We start from the raw sequence: 21,848 nt of genomic DNA, 5'->3' as shown, positions 1-21,848 counted from the left end.
TTTCATACTTTACAGATAAAGAAATGTCACAGTTAACAGTTGAGAAACAATATCTACGGAAAACTCGTGTGGGTGGCTAAATATGTTTTCCAAGAATATTCTCTCTCTTTCAAGTAATCTTAGATTCTGAAATGTTTAAATATAAATAGATAAAAATGTCCACCTAGCAGGATCTCATTGTTGCATTCTTAGATTGTTGTACTGTCAACTGTTGATGGAAAGGTTAACCCCTAAAGGAATGACTGCATAGCTGTCACGACTGTAGTCTCACCGTAGATAAATTTGAGTGTCGGTGATGTGAGCCTTTATTATGCAAAAGGTATGTAATCCAGAATGTGGTATAATGAGAGCTACATTGCCATGTATTTAAGCAATTTATACAACATTCTCACATCAGGAACATGCAACACTAGACCAGTATTTTGGATACTTTCTTAATGTGGTAGTAACCAGATGACTGTTATTACTATGGTATTATGCACTGTAATACTACTACATACATAAGGCCTGTGTTGATTGACATATTAAGCATGTAACCCTTTAGCAAAGCAAGGCAAGTTGTGAAGGCAAATGAAATATATTTTAGGTAATGCATTCTGTTTTTCATTGATAGTCACAGTATTAAAAAAAAAGTAAAAAAGCTCAACACATGAATGTTAATAGATAGTATGGGACTCTATACTCTGAGAATTTTTCTTACAGAAATAAAGGATATGCATTTTTGCTGAAGACTGTTCTAATGTATGTCTGGAAGTGATGACAAGCATTATACAACATATAAATATTATCATCATTTCAATTCCCCTGCATGCTTTATTATTTCCAATCTTGGCAAGGCTTTGTATTCACCCCTGAACTTGTCCTTGTGCTCTCCCACAATGCCTAAGAGTCTCGTGCATAGAGGCTCTCACGTTACACTCACTGTTTAATATTCTCCAGCATTTCAAGCAGGAGAGTGAGACAAATTCTACTTCTTCTCTGGGGCGCTGAATTTCAATCAGCAATTAGATGACCTTTAGTGTAGCTCTCTGGAAATGGTTTCTAAAACCAGAGGAATAAAAAAAAGTTGGCTAACTGTGTGTGGGCAAGCAGAGTATTTGCATAAAAACTTGAAGACAAACTCTGAAAGGCTAGTATTTGCCGTCTTGATTTTTAAAATTTAAGGGGGAATGTTGTTAAAAGTCTCAAGCGTTATTTAAAATGGCGTCCTCTTTAATGTTTAGCACTGCTCACAATATAAAATCAGTTGCTGGCAAATATTACATTAGTGTTAAGCAAAGGTTTAGCATTAACACCTGCTCTGGAGTTAAGTTAAAAATGTTGTAGCTAAAAAGACTGTAATTACAAACACTGCGAATGTTTGCAAAACTTCGCAAACGTTGAAGTCGTTGAGGACTTTAGTCAAAAAGGATGCAAAAAAAGGTTGCTAAAGTTTGCACGCGTTTTTTTTTTTTTGCACAAGCGAAACATGTTATATTCCCCCATATATATTTTTTAAAAAGCCGGTTCGAGGTTGTCTGAAATAACTATTTTATTCTATGTAGGGATGGACCGAATCCACTATTTGAGGATTCAGCCAAATCCCAAAGCCTTTGTGAAAGGTCCAGCCTAATACAGAATCGGAACCCTAATTTGCATATGTAAATCAGGGAAAAGAGGGCAAAAGAGAACTGTGCACTGTATGTATGGTTAGAAATTTTATGACTTTTTTGCGTTTGGTTCGGATTCGGTGCATCCCTAATTCTATGATGTGCCTAAGTGTTTTCTCAGATGAACATGAGTTATGGCTTTATTTTCTGTTATCAAAGAACATGCTTTATATTCTCAACGTCCTTTGTATTGTGTTGTTTATTTCATTATTATACACAGCCATTTTCTTATTTATCATGGTTAAAAAACAAATATATTCAAGAGGACTGAGGAGGAGAAAATAATGTAAATAAAATGGTTCACTTCATTTATCATAGGGATCTGGAATATCTGAATTTTTAGCATTTATTGGACTATAAGCTCCAGAAACCTTTGGCTAATTACACAATGGTAATTTTCTCTGCTGGGGTAGAGAAAAGCCCATTCACTACTTTCCACATCTTGTATGCGTGTCTACTGATTTGGGTTCAGCTTGTAGGAGCAAATTTAGTGGATTTTGTTGAGAAAATGCATACTTTTCATGTTTATTCTATTTTTGTGATGCATTGAACTGGGATGTCAAGAAAGAACTGTCATCACAAGAAAAGGTGCAATGCTGGTTTAATTGGGCAACTCGCTAGGTGCCTAGTCAGTTCCCCATAACACTGCTCATTACATGAACCTACCATTTTTCATTTTTATGTGAATTTAGTTTCAAAGCTAAGGTGCAAAGTGATTTAACTATAACAACATGAACTCTATATATTATTTCCTGTCATTAGGTGGTCGCATTTTTTAATGAGTGGGCTTTTTCATCAAGCCAACCTGACTTGATGAATGATACATTGCATCTTTTAAATTTAGCATGTAATTATACTGAAGAGCTCTCATATATACAGAACATACATTTCTTGACCCCAGAAAAACCTTGGACTCTATACAAGACTTACAGCTACATGTCTAAAGCCAGCTGAAGGTCTTTATGACCTTTGCAAAAATGCTTTCTTTTTTATTGTGATTCCCAAATGTTGCTTTTTTTTCTTGTGGTTCTAATCGAACGTATATGTTTCCTACAGCAATATGTTTTAGATTACCTTAAACAATCCAAACAGCATAACTGTGCGGGAAACAACTCAGGTCTAAGTGCCAACTACTTTCCATAGCTGAACTACTGTACCTAGCAATTCTGTGGTTGAAGAACAACATGATGAATTAGGCTGTAGCTCTTGTTCTTTATCACATAAGGCACATATTGGTAACTGCTAAGGTTTCTTTGGCATTGAAAAGGCACTGCTTAAATTCCCAGGAGGCTGGAAACAATCTGCCTACCTAATCTTGAATGTGGACTGCTTTTTGTCCCTTTTCTTTTGCAAAGAACCCTCCAACAGCACAGTTCTCTCACGTTTTTTTTTCTCACAATTTTATTGCATAGGAAATCATCTAGGGCTCTTACTAAATTCTAGATTCATGTGTTGTATCCATTTAAAGCATGGAGGTTCAAGTATATGTCTTATTGGTACCTTCAAAGCTCAGAGAGTCATGAAACTCCAGAGCAGTTGTTAATACAACCTGAACAACATAAATGAGTACTGTAATTACAAATGTGTTTATTACAATTGCAAAAACAATCTCTTTCCAGTCTTTAAATGGGGGTCACTTAAACCAGCAGCCAAAAAAAGTGTTGCTGTGTGTGGCTACAATTTTATTGTCATTGTTACTTTTTAATACTTATCTTTCTTTTTAAACCCTCTCCATCATTCATCTTCCAGTCTCTCATTTAAACAACGGCATGGTTGCTAGGTTAAAGCACGCTTACAACCAGTTGCTCATACTCCACACTGAAGGGCTGCTGAACAAAAAGCTAAATAGCTCAAAAAACACAAAACTTTATAGGTTTACTACCCCTTTAGATTTAAATAGGTTTATTTGCAACTTACCTTTACAGAGAAGTCTGCAGAAAGAGGGCCGGCCATTCTTAGGATTTCTTTATCAGGAAACCTCTGAAAGTCTATACTAGTGTTATCCACAAGGAAGGAGCCAGTGTTACTGAGGCTATTCTCTCCTTTTACACCTTGCAATGTTTTGGTTTCTAAATCTGGAAATATAAAAGACACAGTGAGATAAAATCATAAAAGTGGGAAACACCTGATTAAGAATCAAAGTAAAAGGCTGTCTTTACTTGGGTTTCCATTTAAGACTGGTGAATAACAACAAAGTTATAAATAGTGTTTTATACTTTTAAAACCAATTTCACAGCAATTAACTTTAAACTTTAGAATGAAATCTTTGAAAATGTCTGTGTCCTACTAGCACAGTTATATAGGTTTGGGTACAAAATTCTGGTCATTGGCACCTCAAAAGGCCATCTTGGTTTTAGTTTCAAAAAGAGCTTGTGTTTAGGACCAGCTTAGCCAGGATCCAGAAAGCTATACATGCTGGCATTTGTGTTACAAATTCTACTTTCAGGTATATAATTAAGCCATCAGCTTTTTGCCATTAATTGTTTTCTTGTTTTTTTGCTTAACACTGCCATCTTATCTTATAATGAAAGCAAACTGGAGAAAAAATATTGTTACTATGAAACTGCTAATACTTATGTTCGAGGTTTTTGTCATGGGCCATGACTACCGACTACATGTTATTTGCTACATGTAAACTGGGGGAATATTTAGCCTTTGCCTTGCAGCTATCTGACAGACTCAAGTGATTACAAGGTGCTAATCCCCAGAAAATGTGCTATTCAAGAATGCCAAATGGGAATGAATGCATAAATCGAACAGCTGCCATTACAAAATTCAGTGTATTTAGATTCCATCCCTGCCAGAGAGGTTTGGTCCTTCTAGCAGAAATTCCACAACTCTCCCTCCCTTATGCCATCTGCCTGATTTAATTACTGCCCTCTTCTTCCTCTATTTGCAGGTAAATTTTTTGATAATTAATGGCTGCTCCTCTTAGGAAATTTTATTAATGCATATACATTGACTTACAGAAAAATATTGATTGACATCTTATAATGTTCCACACACAGTTCCATATGGCATTCAACCTTCTGCTGTCAAGTATATGATTTCCATTCTGCTTTACTCACACACCATTTCCTTCCTCACAGAGATCTGGCAGAAAAGTTACACTTTGTACCAATTGTGTGCTGAGAGGATTCCGTCCACCCCCCCAACACACATACACCAGTTTTGGTTCAAGTAAAAGAATTTCCCTCATGGAGTGCTCCGTTTATCTTTCAATAAATCTCTCTTCAAGTTTTTGAGACGTTTACTGTCACTAGCCAGAATATCTTGTGAAGTTTTTGTTTACGTTTCCAAAATGTTTCAAAATAAAATACCCCCATCAGTAATGCTGGGGGTTGTGTGTCCTGAGGGAATGGGATACCTGCTTGTATCTCGACCTCCAACATAGTTGTTCATAGATCTGGTTTCTACAGATCACAGTTTAAACAATGTGTTGTCAAATAATTTAGCGTGTTGGTTTTCCCTCACTTTAGAACAACAAAGCAGTGCCTTAAAGAATGTTCGCTTTTTTTTAACATATTCAAAATCTCTTTTCGGATCATATTAATAAAAATCTGCAATGCAATCCCACTGAGAAGTGCAGCTACCCATAGCAACCAATCAGCAAGTCATTTTGATTAGTCTACTACTTTTTTTAGCAAAAGATCTGTGGTTGATACGGGTAACTGACTGGTGCAAATTGGCCCTTATAATAGTAGCCTCACTTTTGGATAATGATTCTGTATATGAGTTCCAATATTTATAAATTTATAGTATGCACAATATACTGTAATGTTAATGATTGTATCTATCTGATGTCAGAGCTGAAATATTCCAGTATTATCTACATCAGGAGTTGTTGAATTTTTTTTAGTGCAAAGCCCTCTTGGAGGTTCAGCATTTAGAAAGGGCCCTTTACCTTATAACAAGTTTATAGAAAGGAAAATATAGCTGCATTAGACTTTTGGCTATAGTTCTAAGAAAACCTAGGGTGGCAAATAATATTTTAGGTACTCTCCCCAAATGTCTTCCCAACTGACCTTCAGATTGAGCAACTCACTTACCCAGGACTCCCCAGGGGAACAGCACTGGGAGTCACTGATCTAAAGTACACCAAGAATATAGAAAAAAACACCAAGTCCCACACAGTGTCCAAATAATAATGATCCCAAGTCTCCCAGTACCTTTCAGTGTCAGATAGAATGTTAAATACTTTTACTTACACAAGTGATCCGGCCCTTTCAGTACCAAACGGACATGTCTGCTTCCATAGGGGATAACGACCACAGTATCATCCGCTAACAAGGAAATCAAAATAGATATTACAATAGTGCTCACTCATCATTTAACTGTATCATTTTACAGTGCTCTGATTTCATATCACCCTCATTTAACGTTTTCTGAATTCTATCACAATGCACAGGGGAACCATTGAGCACTATCTTTCTCTTACTGCTCCATCTTGGCTGCTGTGATGGTATCTGAAGCTCAGGACTGCTGCTCTACAATCCATCAGTTTCCTTGCCAGGAATATGGTTTGTTTATTTTGTTTCCTCTCACTAAACTATGTATGTCCACAGTTAATAAATGTATATGTACTGTTTGTATATATAAAATATCATTATCTAAACTATGATGACAGAACTTGTACAGAACATAAACTCCATTTTATTCTGCTCTAAAAAAGATAAGAAAAGAAAAAAAAAAAAAACATGGCAAGTACAACTGCAAACACATTTAAGGCAAATGCATTGAGACCTGGTTATGGATATAAATGATATTACTTGTTCAACAACAGATGACAGTGACCAACTGAAAATGTAACCCACAGAAGATGGCGAAATGCAGGAAACTTCAAAGGCTACGGCTCGTTCAATGTTAAAAATATAAAAACTGCAGGCAGATATTATTTCGGATTAGCTCCCAAATCTCAAATGCTTTATCTCATTAAAGGGATGGTTTACCTTAAAGGTAACTTTTAGCATGTCATAGAATGTCCAATTCGAAACAACTTTTTAATTAGTCTTCATCCTTTATTATTTATAGTTTTTCAATTATTTGCCTTCTTCTTCTGACTCTTTCCAGCATTCAAAGGGGGATCACTGGCACCATTTAAAAAATGGAATGCTCTGCAAGGCAACTAATGTTTTGTTCTTGTTCAATGTATTGTTCTTTCTACTTTTTATTACTCGTCTTTCTATTCACGGCCTCCAGTGGCACAACTACCAGGGGAGCAGGGGGTGCGATTGGGCCCCCCGGCAGCTCGCGCACCACTGATTCCAGGCTAGTTAGGTTACTGAGGCCTCTCCTATTCATATTCCAGTCTCTTATTCAAATCAATGCATGGTAGCTAGGGTAATTTTGACCCTAGCAACCAAATTGGTGACATTGTAAACTGGAAAGCTGCTGAATAAAAAGCTAAATAACTCAAAAACCACAAATAATAAAAAAATGAAAACCAAGTGCATTTTGGTTTGGATTACATGCCACGCATAGTATTACAAAGGAAGAACAAACATTAGGTAATACATAACCTGTGAATGTCAAGCTTGCTCAGGATTCCTAAAGTCCAAGCTTAGTTATACAGGGACTGATGCAGAATTTTTGTCAATTATTATTTACTTAGAGGCAGAGTTATCAAGGGTCGAAGTTAAAATTCCAATTTTGAATCTAAAAATTTGAATTTTCGAGTTTATTTTAGTGTAATTCGACTAGGGAATTGTTAAAATTCGGTTAGAGTTTTTAAAAAAATTTAAATTTCAAATTTATCATGTTCTGGCCCTTTAAAAAATTGAATTCCACTATTCGCCACTTTAAACCTGCCAAATTGCTGTTTTAGCCTGTGCTCGCCCTTACTTATAGCGGTATAAACATATTGCTATCAATTATATGAGCATGACACTATTACTTTAAGAACCAATTATTCAATCACAAGAACCATAAAAAAACTATTCCTATAAAGGTCCCCATAGACGCGACGATTCTTCTTGCCGAACGACCGATTTTAGGGAAGTCCGACCAATCCTTCGAAATTATCGTGCGGTTAGTGGTATTCGAACGATCGTACATCTTAAGATTTTTCGGCCGACATCTGTCAGGAAATTGATCGGCCAGGTCAAAAAATATTTGTCGGTCCCAGTGCAATCTATCTATGTTTGCAGGGCCAAGCAGGCAGCTCCCCTTTGTTTTCCTGCCAAATTGGTCTTTTTAGTTGATGGTAAATTCGTACGATCGTACGATCGTTCCGAGAAGATCGTGGTCTCACGATCAGGATCTGATCTTTTAAAAATCTTTACATCTATGGCCAGCTTAAGTGTGTTCAGAGGCAAAGGAACAGTTACAGGCAGATTTCTGTAGTTAATGATGCTCACACATCTAGTATATAGCCTATGGCAGAATTCTAGAGCATTCTCAGTTTACACATACAAAAAAAAGAATGTGGTTAAAAATTTAAACATTTCTTTTTGCTGAGTTGGAAACACAGATTCTGATCACGTAAGGAAATGGCATAATTAAAAGCATCTTTTTCTAAAATACTCTGACACTGAAAGGTCAAAAAGCATCCTAAAAGAACCAGCGCTCTTGATTTCTGAGATAGTCAGTATGTGCACTTGTATTTACAAGGCTCCCAAATGAGTTCTGCTGGTTAGAAGTTTTGCAGGTTTCATGCACTCGTCCAAGACTGGCTTTAAACTTTTTACACTGCCCCTGATTGTAAGCCACTGCATTTGTCTTGAATTACGGAAACATAAAAACAGTGAGCTGTTTGCAGGGCTTATATGAGTCCCTATGTGAAACAGAAGCATGCCAGCCATTCACTCCATCTTGTATGGTGCACAGTGAGAAATAAGAGCTCATCAAATTTCCTTCCCCTTTTCCACTGTAACATTATGGGGCAAATTTATCAAAATGGGAGTTTAGAGCTTAATAAATAAAACTCAACCATGTTCTATTTATTCTTATGGGGTTTTTAGAAACGCATTTATCAATGCAATTCTAAAAATCCCATAGGAATGAAAAGAATGTGGGTGAGTTTTTTTATTTATTATACTCTAAACTCCCATTTTGATAAATTTGCTCCTTAGGGTCGAAGTGAATTTGAAGTCAATTTTCGAATTCAAAAACTTCGAATCTCGAAGTAATTTTTGGATACTTCAACCATTGAATAGACCAAATTTCGATTCGAATTGAAAAAAAATTTGAATCTTCGACCATTCGAAAATCTAAGTACTGTCTCTTTAAAAAAAACTTTGACTTTGACACTTCGCCACCTTAAACCTGCAGAATTGCTACGTTAGCCTATGGGGACCTCCTAGAACCTATAGCCAGTATTTGGCTAAGTATTTAGAAGTCAAAGTATTTTTTTTAAAAATCGTTCAAATCGAGCGATTTAATCGATCGAACAAACAATTTTTACTTTGATCGAAATGGCTGTTTTCGATCGAATAAATACTTTGACTATCGAAGTATCAAATTCGATGGTCGAATTTTGAAGTTTTTTAACTTCGAAATTCGACCATTAGTAAATGTGCCCCCTAGTGTTTGAGATCTAGTGCCAAATGCATACACATTCCAGGTCTGCAAAATTTGCTGATATAGTTTAACCAATTTAAGAATATATGTTTGCGTTTTAAGGGCAACCACATGGGAATGGCACATATCCTCCTGAGTAAGCATGGCGCACCACGTGAAACGTGTAGTGGAATTAATATTGTGGACTTTTAATGAACAATTAAAAAGCTATACTTCACTTTATGGTGTTCCTATCTTTGTTTTATCCGAGGTTACGAAGATTGAACTAACTGTGTTTGGACTATATACCTCTTAAATCTGATGAGTAGGTATTCTCTCCAGAGAGGTTTCTTATTACCTTTATTAGTGGGGTTACTGACACGGTGGATGTGTTTTTTGCACTTTTTACTTAGCACATACGTATCTGGATATTCTGCACCAGGAGTTTTATGTTTACGCTTCCCCACAGAATATATTTTCAAGCCTATGGGGCAAATTCACTAAAGCGCAAAGCGGCTAAAGCTAGCGCAAATTCGCCAGCGTGACGTCATTTTGTTACTTCGCCGATTTACTAAATTTGCTAGCGAAGTGGACCTACTCTAGCACTACTTCGCACCCTTACGTCAGGCAAAGTCGCGCTATGGTGAAGGGACATAACTACGCTAATTCACTAACTTGCGCATTTTACTGAATGTCACCTCTTGCGCCAGACTTGCCTTCGCCACCTCAGACCAGGCGAAGTGCAATTGAGTAGATATGGTTTGCTTAAAAAAAAAAGTTTAAATATTTTCTAAGTCCCAAAAAAATGCTGGCGTCTTTTCCTTTTTTTAAGGGTGATAAGCTGAAAAAGAATGTAAATTTTTTTGGGGGTACCCTCCTTCCCCCCTATATTTCCTAACATATGGCACCTAAACTATACAGTGAGCACACGTGTTATTTTTTGGGGCAAATTTTTTTTCAAAAATTGATTATACCCTGATGCTGCAAAAAGCCAGACCTTTACAGGTCATCAATAAGTCAATGGGAGTCTTATTGGAGATATCGCGGTTTGCACTGGGTTTAGCCCGATAAATTTGGGGTTTTCAGGCAAAACCCTAAAAACATGGAGAGATTCAGGAAAAAAGTCAGAAAAAATTGTATAATTCAGGTTTTCGCTCAGTTTTATCAGGTTTTTTCCCAATTCCCAGTCCAATGTATTGAAGTTATTTTATTAATAAAGAAGGCAAAATCTACATATGTACCAGTGGACAAGTCACTGTAATAAGTTAGTCATACTGAGGATAGTGTTTTCTGGAGTAGGTTTAGGAACCCCTGGTCAATCTGTACACAAAATTCTTCATTACAAAGTAAAATCACTTCATCTTTTATGAATTCAACTGAAAATAATTCTTGTGGGGGGGGGGGGCATTAAACAGCGGAAACCCTGAGCTGGTGGAAGACTGGAATCAGCTACATATCAGCATAAATCTAATGCCCCACACTTATTGAAGAAACTGTTTCTCAAAACAGTTATATAGTTTAACAAAACAACAGCTCTGAAATAACCATAAAATACATACAATAAAAATGATGATGGGTTTGGAATGGTCTTCAAAGAACTCAGTTCTGACAGTAACTGTAGGAAACAATGCAAAGGCAAGAACAGAGAATCCTGACTACAGGAAATGTTTAAAATATAGTATTTCTTCCAGTATTTGTATTTTAATAGTATTGACTAGCGTTTCCTAAAACTTTTGCAGATTCTATATTTACTGTTTTACATGAAATTATTTAAAAAAAGTATCAATCATTTATAACTCTTTGCACATCGACAAGGCATTTTTTCTATGCAGTAATTTCAGTTTTAGACAACAATAATGCATGTGAAAAATATATACTTTTGCCCACCAAAGAAAAAAATTACAGGTTATATAAATAGTCATTCTAGGGTCTATTTGAAATTATGAAATGGAAGCATCAACTAATATTGCCCATGCACACCTTAGAGTAAACTTGGGGTTGCAATGCAATACATTTTCAAGAGTGTCATCTAAATGTACAGTACTTATAAAATAATGAGTAAACACACACCTAAAACATTCTAAACCCATATAAATATAAACTATATGGCCAAAAGTATCTGGACACAAAGATATTGATATGAAGTTGGTCCTACCTTTTTTGCTATAACAGCCTCTACTCTTCTAGAAACACTTTCGATTTCATTTTGGAATCTTGTCGGCATGGCTTTCATTACCCAATTAGCTAATTAGCATTAGTGAGGATGCCAATACTGAAGAGAAATACAGCAACTTCCAGATTGGATCCCATTAAAAGTATCATTTATGAGTATTCATTAAAAAGGTATAAACATGATCAGCACCTGCTACTACCTTAGTGATGGGCACTGATATTGGGGGTCAGACCTCGCACAGGTGTTCAGTTGGGTTCATTTGGGGTCCTACTTCTCAAAAACCAGGCGGTGCAACAGGTAACTGTTTCATGAACAGGCAAATGTAGGTCTCCTGGCACTCTAGGAAATAACACAGGTTCACAGATATAAAAGTAAAAATAAACTTTTATTGGGAACAATTTAAATATCTCCAGAGGTCCTACAGATCCATACTCCGCAGGCACTTATCACTAAGTGCCTGCTGAGCATGAAACGCATAGGGCCTTGGGAGAGGTCTTTATTTTATTTTTTTCCAATGAAAGTTGTTTTTACTTTTATATCTGTGGCCCTGTGGATTTCCAAGAGTGCCTGTTCATTTTAGGTCCTAGCCCAAAGCATGGAAGACAGTGCCAGACCATTATTCCATCACTTTAAAAATACTATTGGTATTCAGGCAAGTTTACACTGAACCAGAGGACAAAAGCACTGACCTTTAGACCACTCCAACTGAGGCTTGCCATTGTACATGGCGATGTTAGGTTTGTTCCTGCCTGATCACCCATAAAAACCCTTCAATTGGCCTCACTCCCCCTGTCACTGCTTCACCCTAAGGAGTTATTTACTAGATTCAGTTATTCAGGTTAAGGCATGGAAAAAGAAGACGAGGCAATTGTAAAGCTTAGTTAACTTTAAAATACTTGAAGCCTAATGACTGTCAAACTTTCTAGCAAGCTTAATTAAAAACATAACATGGAGAACAACTGGCACAATTTAATAGTAAAGAAATCACATCTAAGTAAAAAGTAACTCCACTTCAGTAACAAAAACAACAAAAATTAAAGTAGACTCCATGGCAACATGCAAAAGATATTCTCGGACTTCTCAAGTAATCCTTATGGAGGGAAGGGGAAATAAGGTTTCAGTTTGTGGAGATCAGGACCATTCATTAGGTGTTTATCCGACAGCCTAATTATAAAAAAAATGCAATTCTGCTGCCCCCCTTTTAGGTAAAGTGATCTACTAAGTGACCACAACAAACCGTAACCATATAAAACAAATCAATAATGGAGAGATAATGTATCACCTATGAGACTAGTAATAGGAGCACATACAGTAGCAGTCCTATTTTTATTTCAGACAAATGGACCACTAACTTTTAAACTAAAAACCGAACATAAACTAAAAACCGAACAGTTTATCATATACCTCATGCCTTTTCCGTAACATAATAAGGCATAATAAAATATGAAAAGACTTCATATAGTACTTTGAAGCAAAGCCTTAAAAGGCAAGAAGAGAGTAGGTAGAATGCCAATGGAAGCCTCATATTCTATGTAAGGTGAGTGAGAAATAAGGGCTATGGGTTTAAATACATAGTTACAAAGATCTTACAGCCTATGAAAGGTACATAGCAGTTGGAGCTGACTTACTAAAATAGGTAATTAACTGCTTCAGTGGGGTTGCCCATAGTTTTGCTTACTTGCTGCTTTTGGAAACTCTTGCAGTTTAGCACTTATATCAGTACGCTAGCCCCACTGTCTTTATCACAACAGAAGTCAAACAATAGCTTTACTAATATTTCTAGGTGTGGTGGTGGTGATTTGTAAAAGCTTTGCTCCTTCTCACATTGCCTTGCAGAGGGGAAACACAACATACAGCTGTGTGGTTTAGCCATTCCTGTGGACAATCATTTTTTTACAAAGATTTTCTCATTACTGTTTTGTTAGTATACATCCTGTTACTTTTAAATATTTTGCTTGGCAAACAGCCTCCAGACAAATCTGACCCTGCGTTACAACTCATTTGAGAATAAAAGGCTAATTAAAACATACATATTATATGTAAGTTATTATCTTGCTAAAACCCAAGTAAAACTGAATGCAAACTCAGCAGAACTTGTCTGTTCACATCAAAACAATGCTTGTGGGAATGCAAACAGATGTGGGAGTCCATCGGCGCAAGCCCTTGGAAAGATTACTAGGAAAAATATTTGTGGCTAAACACACCTTGGATGGCAACAGTTTTCCTCAGTCACACTTCAGCAAAAATAAGTTGATTTAGAACACAATTACAGCCATATGGATACACAACACAGTTGCTTTTTAATGGCTAAAACACAAACCGCAAACCTAAGCAAATGAAAGGCTCCCTAAAAAAAGCCTACTACATTTATTCATCTTGCCCAGACTTCTAACCTAAAAATCTATTTGGTAAAGCACTATCATGGAAAATAAAACCATCCCACTTGTAGTATCAAACATGCCATCCTTAAGCTATATAATCTCAATGCCAGTTAGGCAGTCCTGTCTTACATTTTATTTTATGTGCTATGGCTCACAACCAATATACTGTACCCTCTAGGGAACATTGGCAGCGCACACAACAAGTAGTGGCATGAACAGCGCATTTTGTGTGCAAACATATAATTCTGTACTTTACTAATGTGTGAGGGCACAGGCCTTTAAGAATGGTGCACCAAAGATAACTTTTGAGCATAACGACTATAAGAACTGGCATTTTTATTCTCCATTTATTTCTCATTAAACTAGACTACATTTCCCAGATTGCTGTTTTCTATAATATACTGGAGAATGCTACGAGTTATAGGCCAGCAACACCTGGGCAGACAACAATGGCAATGAAAGGCTTATGTCATATCCCCTTTTAAATGTCATCCTAAAAAAGTATTCCAAACCCTATTTTATGATGTTAGTCAAGGAAAATAAACTTCACCTTCCCTACTTAATTATCTTGTTTCTTTTAGTTCTGGAATTCACAATCCCAGCAAGCAGGCAGTTGCCATTTTGTGGACACTGCTATTAAGGCAAGCATCATATAATGCCCAAATACCTTGTTTATGCTCCAGAATGCTGAACCTGAAGCACATGCACTGGATGTGAGGAGTGCACTGACATCTAGAAAGTGCAGAATTGAAAGTGATTAGCTCGCATAGAGGAGGGGCAGGCAATATACGATTGACAGCTAAGAGTTTTAAATGTGTTTATAACAAGTATGGATGCTTTAATAGTAAACATAAAGTAGGTTTCATGTTTAAAATTGAAAATTACTTTTATTGCATAGCTTTTTTATGTCTGGGTGACAGGTCCCCTTTAAGGGCACATAATAGTTCTATAACAAGCCTGCTATCAGAATAATAACTGCGCATGTGTAACTAGTTGATATAGGTTCTGCACTTTATAAGAGATGCACTCTGCCAAAGTAAATGTGTCCAAAATTATTTTTCTCAGTTCTATATCTGTAATATTTTACATTCCAGCTGTTGCTAAATTACAACTCCCATGATACCAGCCGACAGGATCCTGGGAACTGTAGTTCAGAAGCAATTAGTTTCCTTTCTATCAGAAACCTCTGATAGACATTAACCGTAATACAGCACTCCAGCTCATTAGTACAGTGTATGCAGTTATTACTAAATCCTCAAGAGTCACTTATAACACAAGGGAAAATGCAAAGCTGTAAATGTAAGATTTTGTAATCTGGAGCTAATAATCACGTAATCATGCTGCGTTAGAGGGACAGGATCTGACATGCAGTTTTATTCCATACTATTACAATGTTTTATTATTTCATAAAAAAGAGCAATTTTCCTAATAACATTTACAAAAAAATTGCAGAGGAGCAGGAAAATATGAACTCTCCAGTAAATAAAAACTCTCTAAATGTAGTTAGTCTCAGATGCCCATTTATCAAAGTTTATGAAAACTTGGGAGCTGGGGAATTGTAATTGCCAGCTGGCTGTATCACTGCTGTGTGTATTTCCTGGGAATTCCATTAATTATTGCTTGTACCTTAACTAATTGCCAACTGTATCCACCTGTGCAAACCTACAGGGCCAATTCATTCTTTGGGAAACAGCCAAGGAAATTAACAGGGCATGAATACTTTAAGTGCAGAGCACGTTAACTATACAGACATGTGAAAAATTAATTATCTTCATGCTGTCCTTAAATTGCTGCCTTTATTTTGAAGGTACCTAATGCACTAAGCCCCCCCCCGGTTAATAAAAGGTACAATATTTGCCCTGGCGCAGTAACCCAGAGTTGTTTGCTTTTAAATAGGTGACCAGTGAATGCTACCTGCTGATTGGTTTCTATAGGCGCTAGACCTGTAGCAAACTGTGCACCTTTTATTACATAACCCCTATTGAAGAGGCTTGGTCAATTTCAAAAGAAGCTAGTAGCAGAAAAGTAACACGTTTCTTTGTTTACGAAAATATTAAGTAGATATACATAAGGACATGTTCCTGAAAGCAATAACTAGGTCCATAGTCCCTGCACTGCAATACTGGTATATCAAACAACTAGTAAAAGAATACAACCCCCATCATCTGTCTGTCAGCTTAAGCAACAGAAAGTATGAGTTGTAAACCTACAGCAGCTGTAAGGGTATGGATTTCTTGTCTTTGAGATAACACAAGTAATTAAAAGACTGGTAGGTCTGGTATAATAACTTACGTTTATTTGAAGAAAGCTGAGATTTGTAAGTTCCTCGCACCAAACGGCAGGTAGACCCTTCTCCATTGCAGACACCACAGTTATCTTCCTTTGCCGTGCTTCCTAACTGGTGATCACAGCCAACAATCTGCCAATATATATATAAGAAGAAATTGGTTTCAGGAATTATAGCCATTTATTTTTAAGTTACATGCCATATCCAAAGGCTGTCCAACTACAGCATGGGTGCATTTTGTGTCTGAGCAATGATATCGAACCAAGTGTTCTACGTAAGTGGAATGTCTTTACCAGGATATGCTAAAATATATTCGGCTTGGATTTATTGAAAATCTCAAGTCTTACTTCATAGGCTTCCAGGGTAATATTACTGAACGCAGAACCAGTCCACAATAAAACAAGAAATGAATGCAAATAAAATGATGGATACATAAAACACACACAGCTGTGCCTTCCAGTGCACCATTAATGCTGCTGTAACACAAGGCCTGATCCTAGTATACATAAACCTAATGGCTACTGGGGACTTAGCACTGGCACTGTTATGAAAAATTACACTCCAGGCACTCGATTTCAAATAAAAAAATGAACAGCACAAATGAAAGGTTACTTATGATTTAATGCCGCTGAGATATGTATCAACTTATCTATGTCATGTGAAGAGTTCAAAAGGCAGACAGCCTAACTACAGAGCATGTATGTAGAGGGAGAATTCATTTTTAAAACTCACATTTAAGAAAAATGGTAACAACAAAATTTTTTTTTTTGAAACAGTGAGTTTTATTCTTCTACTGTGATTAAATGCAGAAAAATCACAAAGTCAGGGTCAGGTTTAACCTGCAAAATGTATCTATAGAAACAACTGCTCCATGGTTTGCATATGTTTGAGTTGTTGAACTCTGTTGAAATCTGATTATAATAACTAGGACATTGGGCAGGTAATTTATAAATCTCTGGAAATAGAAGAAACATTTGATCCATATGTTTGTACATTTGTTTTTATTACTACACGATGCCCAAATAGAGTTTGCACCAATCGTATTGAGCCAGCTGAGTCCCTGTTGTTCCCATGTGCTCTCAGTGGATATCATGTTACAAAATCCATCAACACACATCCAAGTGGATGATGCCTTGATACAAGCTCTTGACACATACTTGTGTGAGTGCAGGTGCAATGTTGTATCTAAACTACAACAGAGTGAGCTGATGTATGTGGAATAAGTGACATCACAATCATGATTCAAGCATTCTTTGTTGGATGTAAACCTTCCCAATAACATAAAAAGTTATTCTACACAAACCAAATTTGGAGTCTTGAGGTCATTTCCAGTAGAGGATTATTTCACCCCCCTGGACATTCTAGCCATTGTCAACGTAAAAGCCCCAGTTACAGCCTTGAACTGTTGATGTAATGCTGGGAGTTGCAATTAAATATCACCTACAGTGTCACAAGGTTAGACTAGGGTATGTGCTGGGTGTGTTACCACTGAATGAAACCATTGTAGTTCTCTACCAATAAATTTGTAAGGTTACGTTTTAGTGACGATTGGGCCTTCCCAGCGGGTGCAACGCAATACAATGCAGTTTAAACAAAAATGCTTGCACAAGGATCACTCCATTCTCTTTCCCTCTTTCACCTGTGTTTGTTGGTCTATTTCAAGGAACAAAAATCCAATTGTATGAATATACACTGACAGTCCGTACAACAATGTAAAAGCCAAACAGCAACTGTTGGTGGCACATTCCCGTGGGACATAAACATTTAGGTCTATGTGCGTACTTTCCCTGTGTTTGCATTCCCTGTTAATGTTTGTTTGGCTGCTATTTTGGGGGGATTGACCATTCCCTTATTTAGACGGAGCTTCACTTCTTTTAGAGTCAGGCAGTTTCAGACTTTAGGCTACTACTGTTCCTTGACTGACCCCAGCTAGAAATGATGAAGGAGGATGAGGCAGTGATGCAGGGGGGATGCTATTTTTTTTTTATTTTCCTCTCAGGGCTTAAAACTTTGCAAATGTTTGCTTATTATCATTCCTTTTAAGGAATGAGCAATTTATTTAATATGCTACCAAAGCATGTTCAATCAGCCTAATGCCAGTTTTGTGACAAACAAATACAGTTTACATAGAGGTTGAGCTTCTATTTGCCTTTTAAAACTCTATTTCTGTCAACAGCTACCATATAACGAGAATGGATAGTGAAATAAAATAGATAGAAAGATAGATAGAAAGATAAATAGACGATAGATAGATCTTGTGATTCAGTTTTTGCCACTATTATGCTCCAATTTTGTCATTTACAGACAAAACATAGATGCTAACGTTAATAGGACCCTTAGGGGGTTATGTAATATAAGTCAATTAGTTTGCCCAGGAGTAGAAACCCATAGCAACCAATCAGCAGGTAGGATTTACTGGTCACCTGTTTAAACCCATACATCTTATTGGTTGCTATGGGTTACTGCTCCTGGGAAAACTTGGGGCCTTTTATTACATATGGGGATCACTCTATCTGAAAAAGCACTTTTAGAAAAAATGATTTTGCCCCCTACCTATTAAAAGCAAACACACTGTAGAGCTAAACACTAAAGGGCTATGCAATGCTCACAATTTTACCATTCTTTCCCAACAATGCCAGGCATTTTGGTTGGTTGCTTTTACATGTTCATCTCTGGCAAGCAGCACAAGCTGACCACTAGCTACATGATTGTCAACAGGTAAACAAACCTCCAACAAGACCCTGTATTTTTTAACACTGTACAACATGGTTGGAAGGATTTGGGGTGTGCAAATCTGAATATGGCCTAAAACATCCTGATTTGTAAATAAACAATGCTGATAGATAAGGAGAGCTCAATGGCTGGATATGGGGCATCTCTTGAGTAGTGTGAGTAAGGTGGGACTCCTTTGGTCATAAAATATGTCAGTGGTCTTTTGTACACATTATTGTTAAAGGAACAGTAACACCAAAAATAAAAGTGTTTTAAAGTAATGAACAGTGATGAAACTGATGTGTTTGCTTCAGAAACACTACTATAGTTAATATAAACAAGCTTCTGAGTAGCAATGGTGGAAATTGAAAAAGGCTATGAGGCACAGGATAAATAGTGGCTATCAGATAGCATTATATTCTACAGAGCTTATCTGCTATCTGCTGTGTAACATGAGCCTTTTCTCCTTTGAATAGCTGCCCCCCCCCCATGGCTACACAGCAGCTTATTTATATAAACAATAGTAATTATTCAGTATTCATTATGTTGGGGAAGTACACATAATGTTTTTAACCTTTTTAGGGGTAGGGTCTGTTTCAGGAGAAAGGAATGGATTTGTTAACTGTGAATTAGCATTATCTTCACACACTACCCACATATTGTAATGCCTCTGGCACAGGACAAACACATGTATACATATTTTGCAAAAAAGAAAAATGGTTTAGCTAATGGATTTGTGATTTTTTTTTTTAAAAGAAAAAGCATCCATACTCATCTTATTGAATGAACTTTATATGTCACATTTATTTGATTAAAATAGCAAAACCTTGTAGGTAATGGCAAGCATTTCTGTGTTTCATTATTTTACAAATAAGTGGCACTGTCATTAAAATCTAGTTTTCTGAAAACAAACAAGATTGTAACAGCTAATCCTGTTTGGCCGAATTAATATTGTTCTTTGGCAGTATGGAGTCTATCATAGCTGAGGCCCTACATCTAGATGTTTTCATAGCTGAACACCTGGCAAGCCACGTTATATATTTAGAGTCTTCTGTGTTTTCTAAATACACAGGCTGAATGAGCCTCTGCTCATAATTTACACATTCTGCTTACAATAAAAAAAGGTAAAAAAAAAAGGAAATCACAACTGTTGCCTAGTTCCAACACATAGTGGGCTTTAAAGCACGCATTCCAGTACACTTCACTTGCAACTTATGTGAACTGAATAAAAATGAGCCCCAATTATAATCAGAGTTTCCTGAACAGATGTCTGGCTAAGGAACTAATTTATGAATTAGATGCTGTCCAAAACATTGCGGGGGCCAGTGGACCTCCTCGGGCCTAAAGGCCAGGATTTGACCCTGAATTTATCAAATAAAATCTATTGAAGACGAGAGGCCACCCACATACAATTATCACTTCTCATGCCAGAACATTTGCAAGGAAACAATATATTATCAAATAACACTTTGTAGGGATGCACACTGTTTCTGTAGCAGCAATATCTAAGATCATCTATACATCATTTTGGAAATTTTAGGAGAGACACGGTTTCCAGAGGATTACTTTTGCTTTTCAATTAACTACACTGAAATTACAAATTGTACTTGTATCCAAGTGATGCAAAAAAATAAAAAAAACTTCAATAAATGGAATTAATAAAATGTTAGTATAAAAGTAAAAAGTAACTTAACTAAGCTAAAATCTTCCAATGTTTCTCTATTAAAGGTTCTAGCATTCACAAATTCACACTCATGGATTAAAGCATGCTGGCAGATGTAGTCATGCATAATGCAACATTTGGGAAACAAGGACTTAACAACTCTGATATAAGATGTTTAGTGGGATAAGGCCATTGACATGTTAATCTATATGCATAAGCTGTTTTATTTATATAGCACCAACATAAAACACAGAAATTTACAATAAGCTTGCAATCTAATTTACCTACCAGAGGCAAACACAGGACCACGGCATCTGCCAGTATGTTTTCAGAGTGTGACCAGATAAAATCCATACAAACATGGGGTTACCACAGAAAATAGTTGGGGGTTGAACCCAAGACCCCAGTATGGTGAGACATAAATGTTGCATCAAAAACTGTTGGCAGTCGGCAAATGTTAGAAATGCACATCTACCATTTTATGATTGAATAATAAATCTTTAACAGTAAAATAGCCTTGATCGAGGACTGAATTCGTATATTTATTTTTATATATCTTCACCATTAAAATAGGTGAATCTACTGTTTAAATGGGACTGAGCAGAATAGACCAGGAAGATTAAATGTTATAATTTATTTACATAACGCTGACACATTTACAGAGTGCTTTACAGAGTATGTATTGTTATTTTCTATATTTCACCCCCTGAGATCAAAAATTATTTTACACGTTAGAAAATTCAATTCCAACTGGTATCACAGGTAGTAAAACCACAGAGAAACAATGGGCACATTTTCAGCAGAACAGAGCTTTGCCTTCAATAATCTACCAGCAATAGCCTGATCAAAGCTAGTTGCAGATTGGTTGCTTTAGTTTCCTAACTACATATTTGGCGACTCTTGGCTGAATAACTTGAGTTTGTATGTTAAGGATGCATTATATTAACAGTTTGAGACCGCCCCCCCCCCACCCTTTACATGTGGTTTTATCTATAGATATTACATTAAAAGTATGTACATTGTCACACTTAAAAGACATTATAATGTTATGAATAATCTGAGGCACTTTAAATGTATATCAGAGAATAGCTACAACAGCAACATCTCCCACAGTGACAATGACACCTCTTTCTTTACTTACAGTAGCAAAAAAAAAGATTTGACAGATGGCCAGTTCAAAGTATTTACATGACCCTAAGCATTTTAATGACTAAATGCACCTGTGTGGAAACACCTGCTTTTGATATTCTTCGGATGCCTCTTTTTCTCATCTGTTTCTTTTGTTATGGTTTGCAGTAGTTTGCCATTAATTATAATGAGTCCCATACAAATACAATGTTTGGAACAGGAATGATTTGATAGGATCATTTATTTTAGCTAAAGCACATGATTTCTAGACATTTGACTTTAAAGTCCTTACATGACCTAAAGAGCTAAAGATTGGATTTGCACTTTTTATTCTGTCTTTAGTATCTCCATACCAACT

General features: G+C 36.5%; 1 protein-coding gene across 1 annotated transcript in view; it reads right to left on the bottom strand.

Annotated features, from left to right (window-relative positions):
* The window catches only part of adamtsl1.2.L (ADAMTS like 1 gene 2 L homeolog), a 189,656-nt gene that overhangs the window by 102,479 nt on the left and 65,329 nt on the right, over positions 1–21,848 (bottom strand). Inside the window, exons 5-7 of the mRNA XM_041563588.1 lie at positions 15,993–16,119; positions 5,858–5,932; positions 3,567–3,724 (exon numbers count right to left, since the gene is read on the bottom strand). Coding sequence (XP_041419522.1) covers positions 3,567–3,724; positions 5,858–5,932; positions 15,993–16,119 — 360 coding nt within the window. The remainder of the gene's footprint in view (positions 1–3,566; positions 3,725–5,857; positions 5,933–15,992; positions 16,120–21,848) is intronic.

The sequence above is a fragment of the Xenopus laevis genome, chromosome 1L (genome assembly GCF_017654675.1).
Source record: "Xenopus laevis strain J_2021 chromosome 1L, Xenopus_laevis_v10.1, whole genome shotgun sequence".
Lineage (NCBI taxonomy): Eukaryota > Metazoa > Chordata > Amphibia > Anura > Pipidae > Xenopus > Xenopus laevis.
The sequence above is the reverse complement of the archived record's forward strand: the minus strand, read 5'-3'. Positions and strand labels throughout refer to the sequence as shown.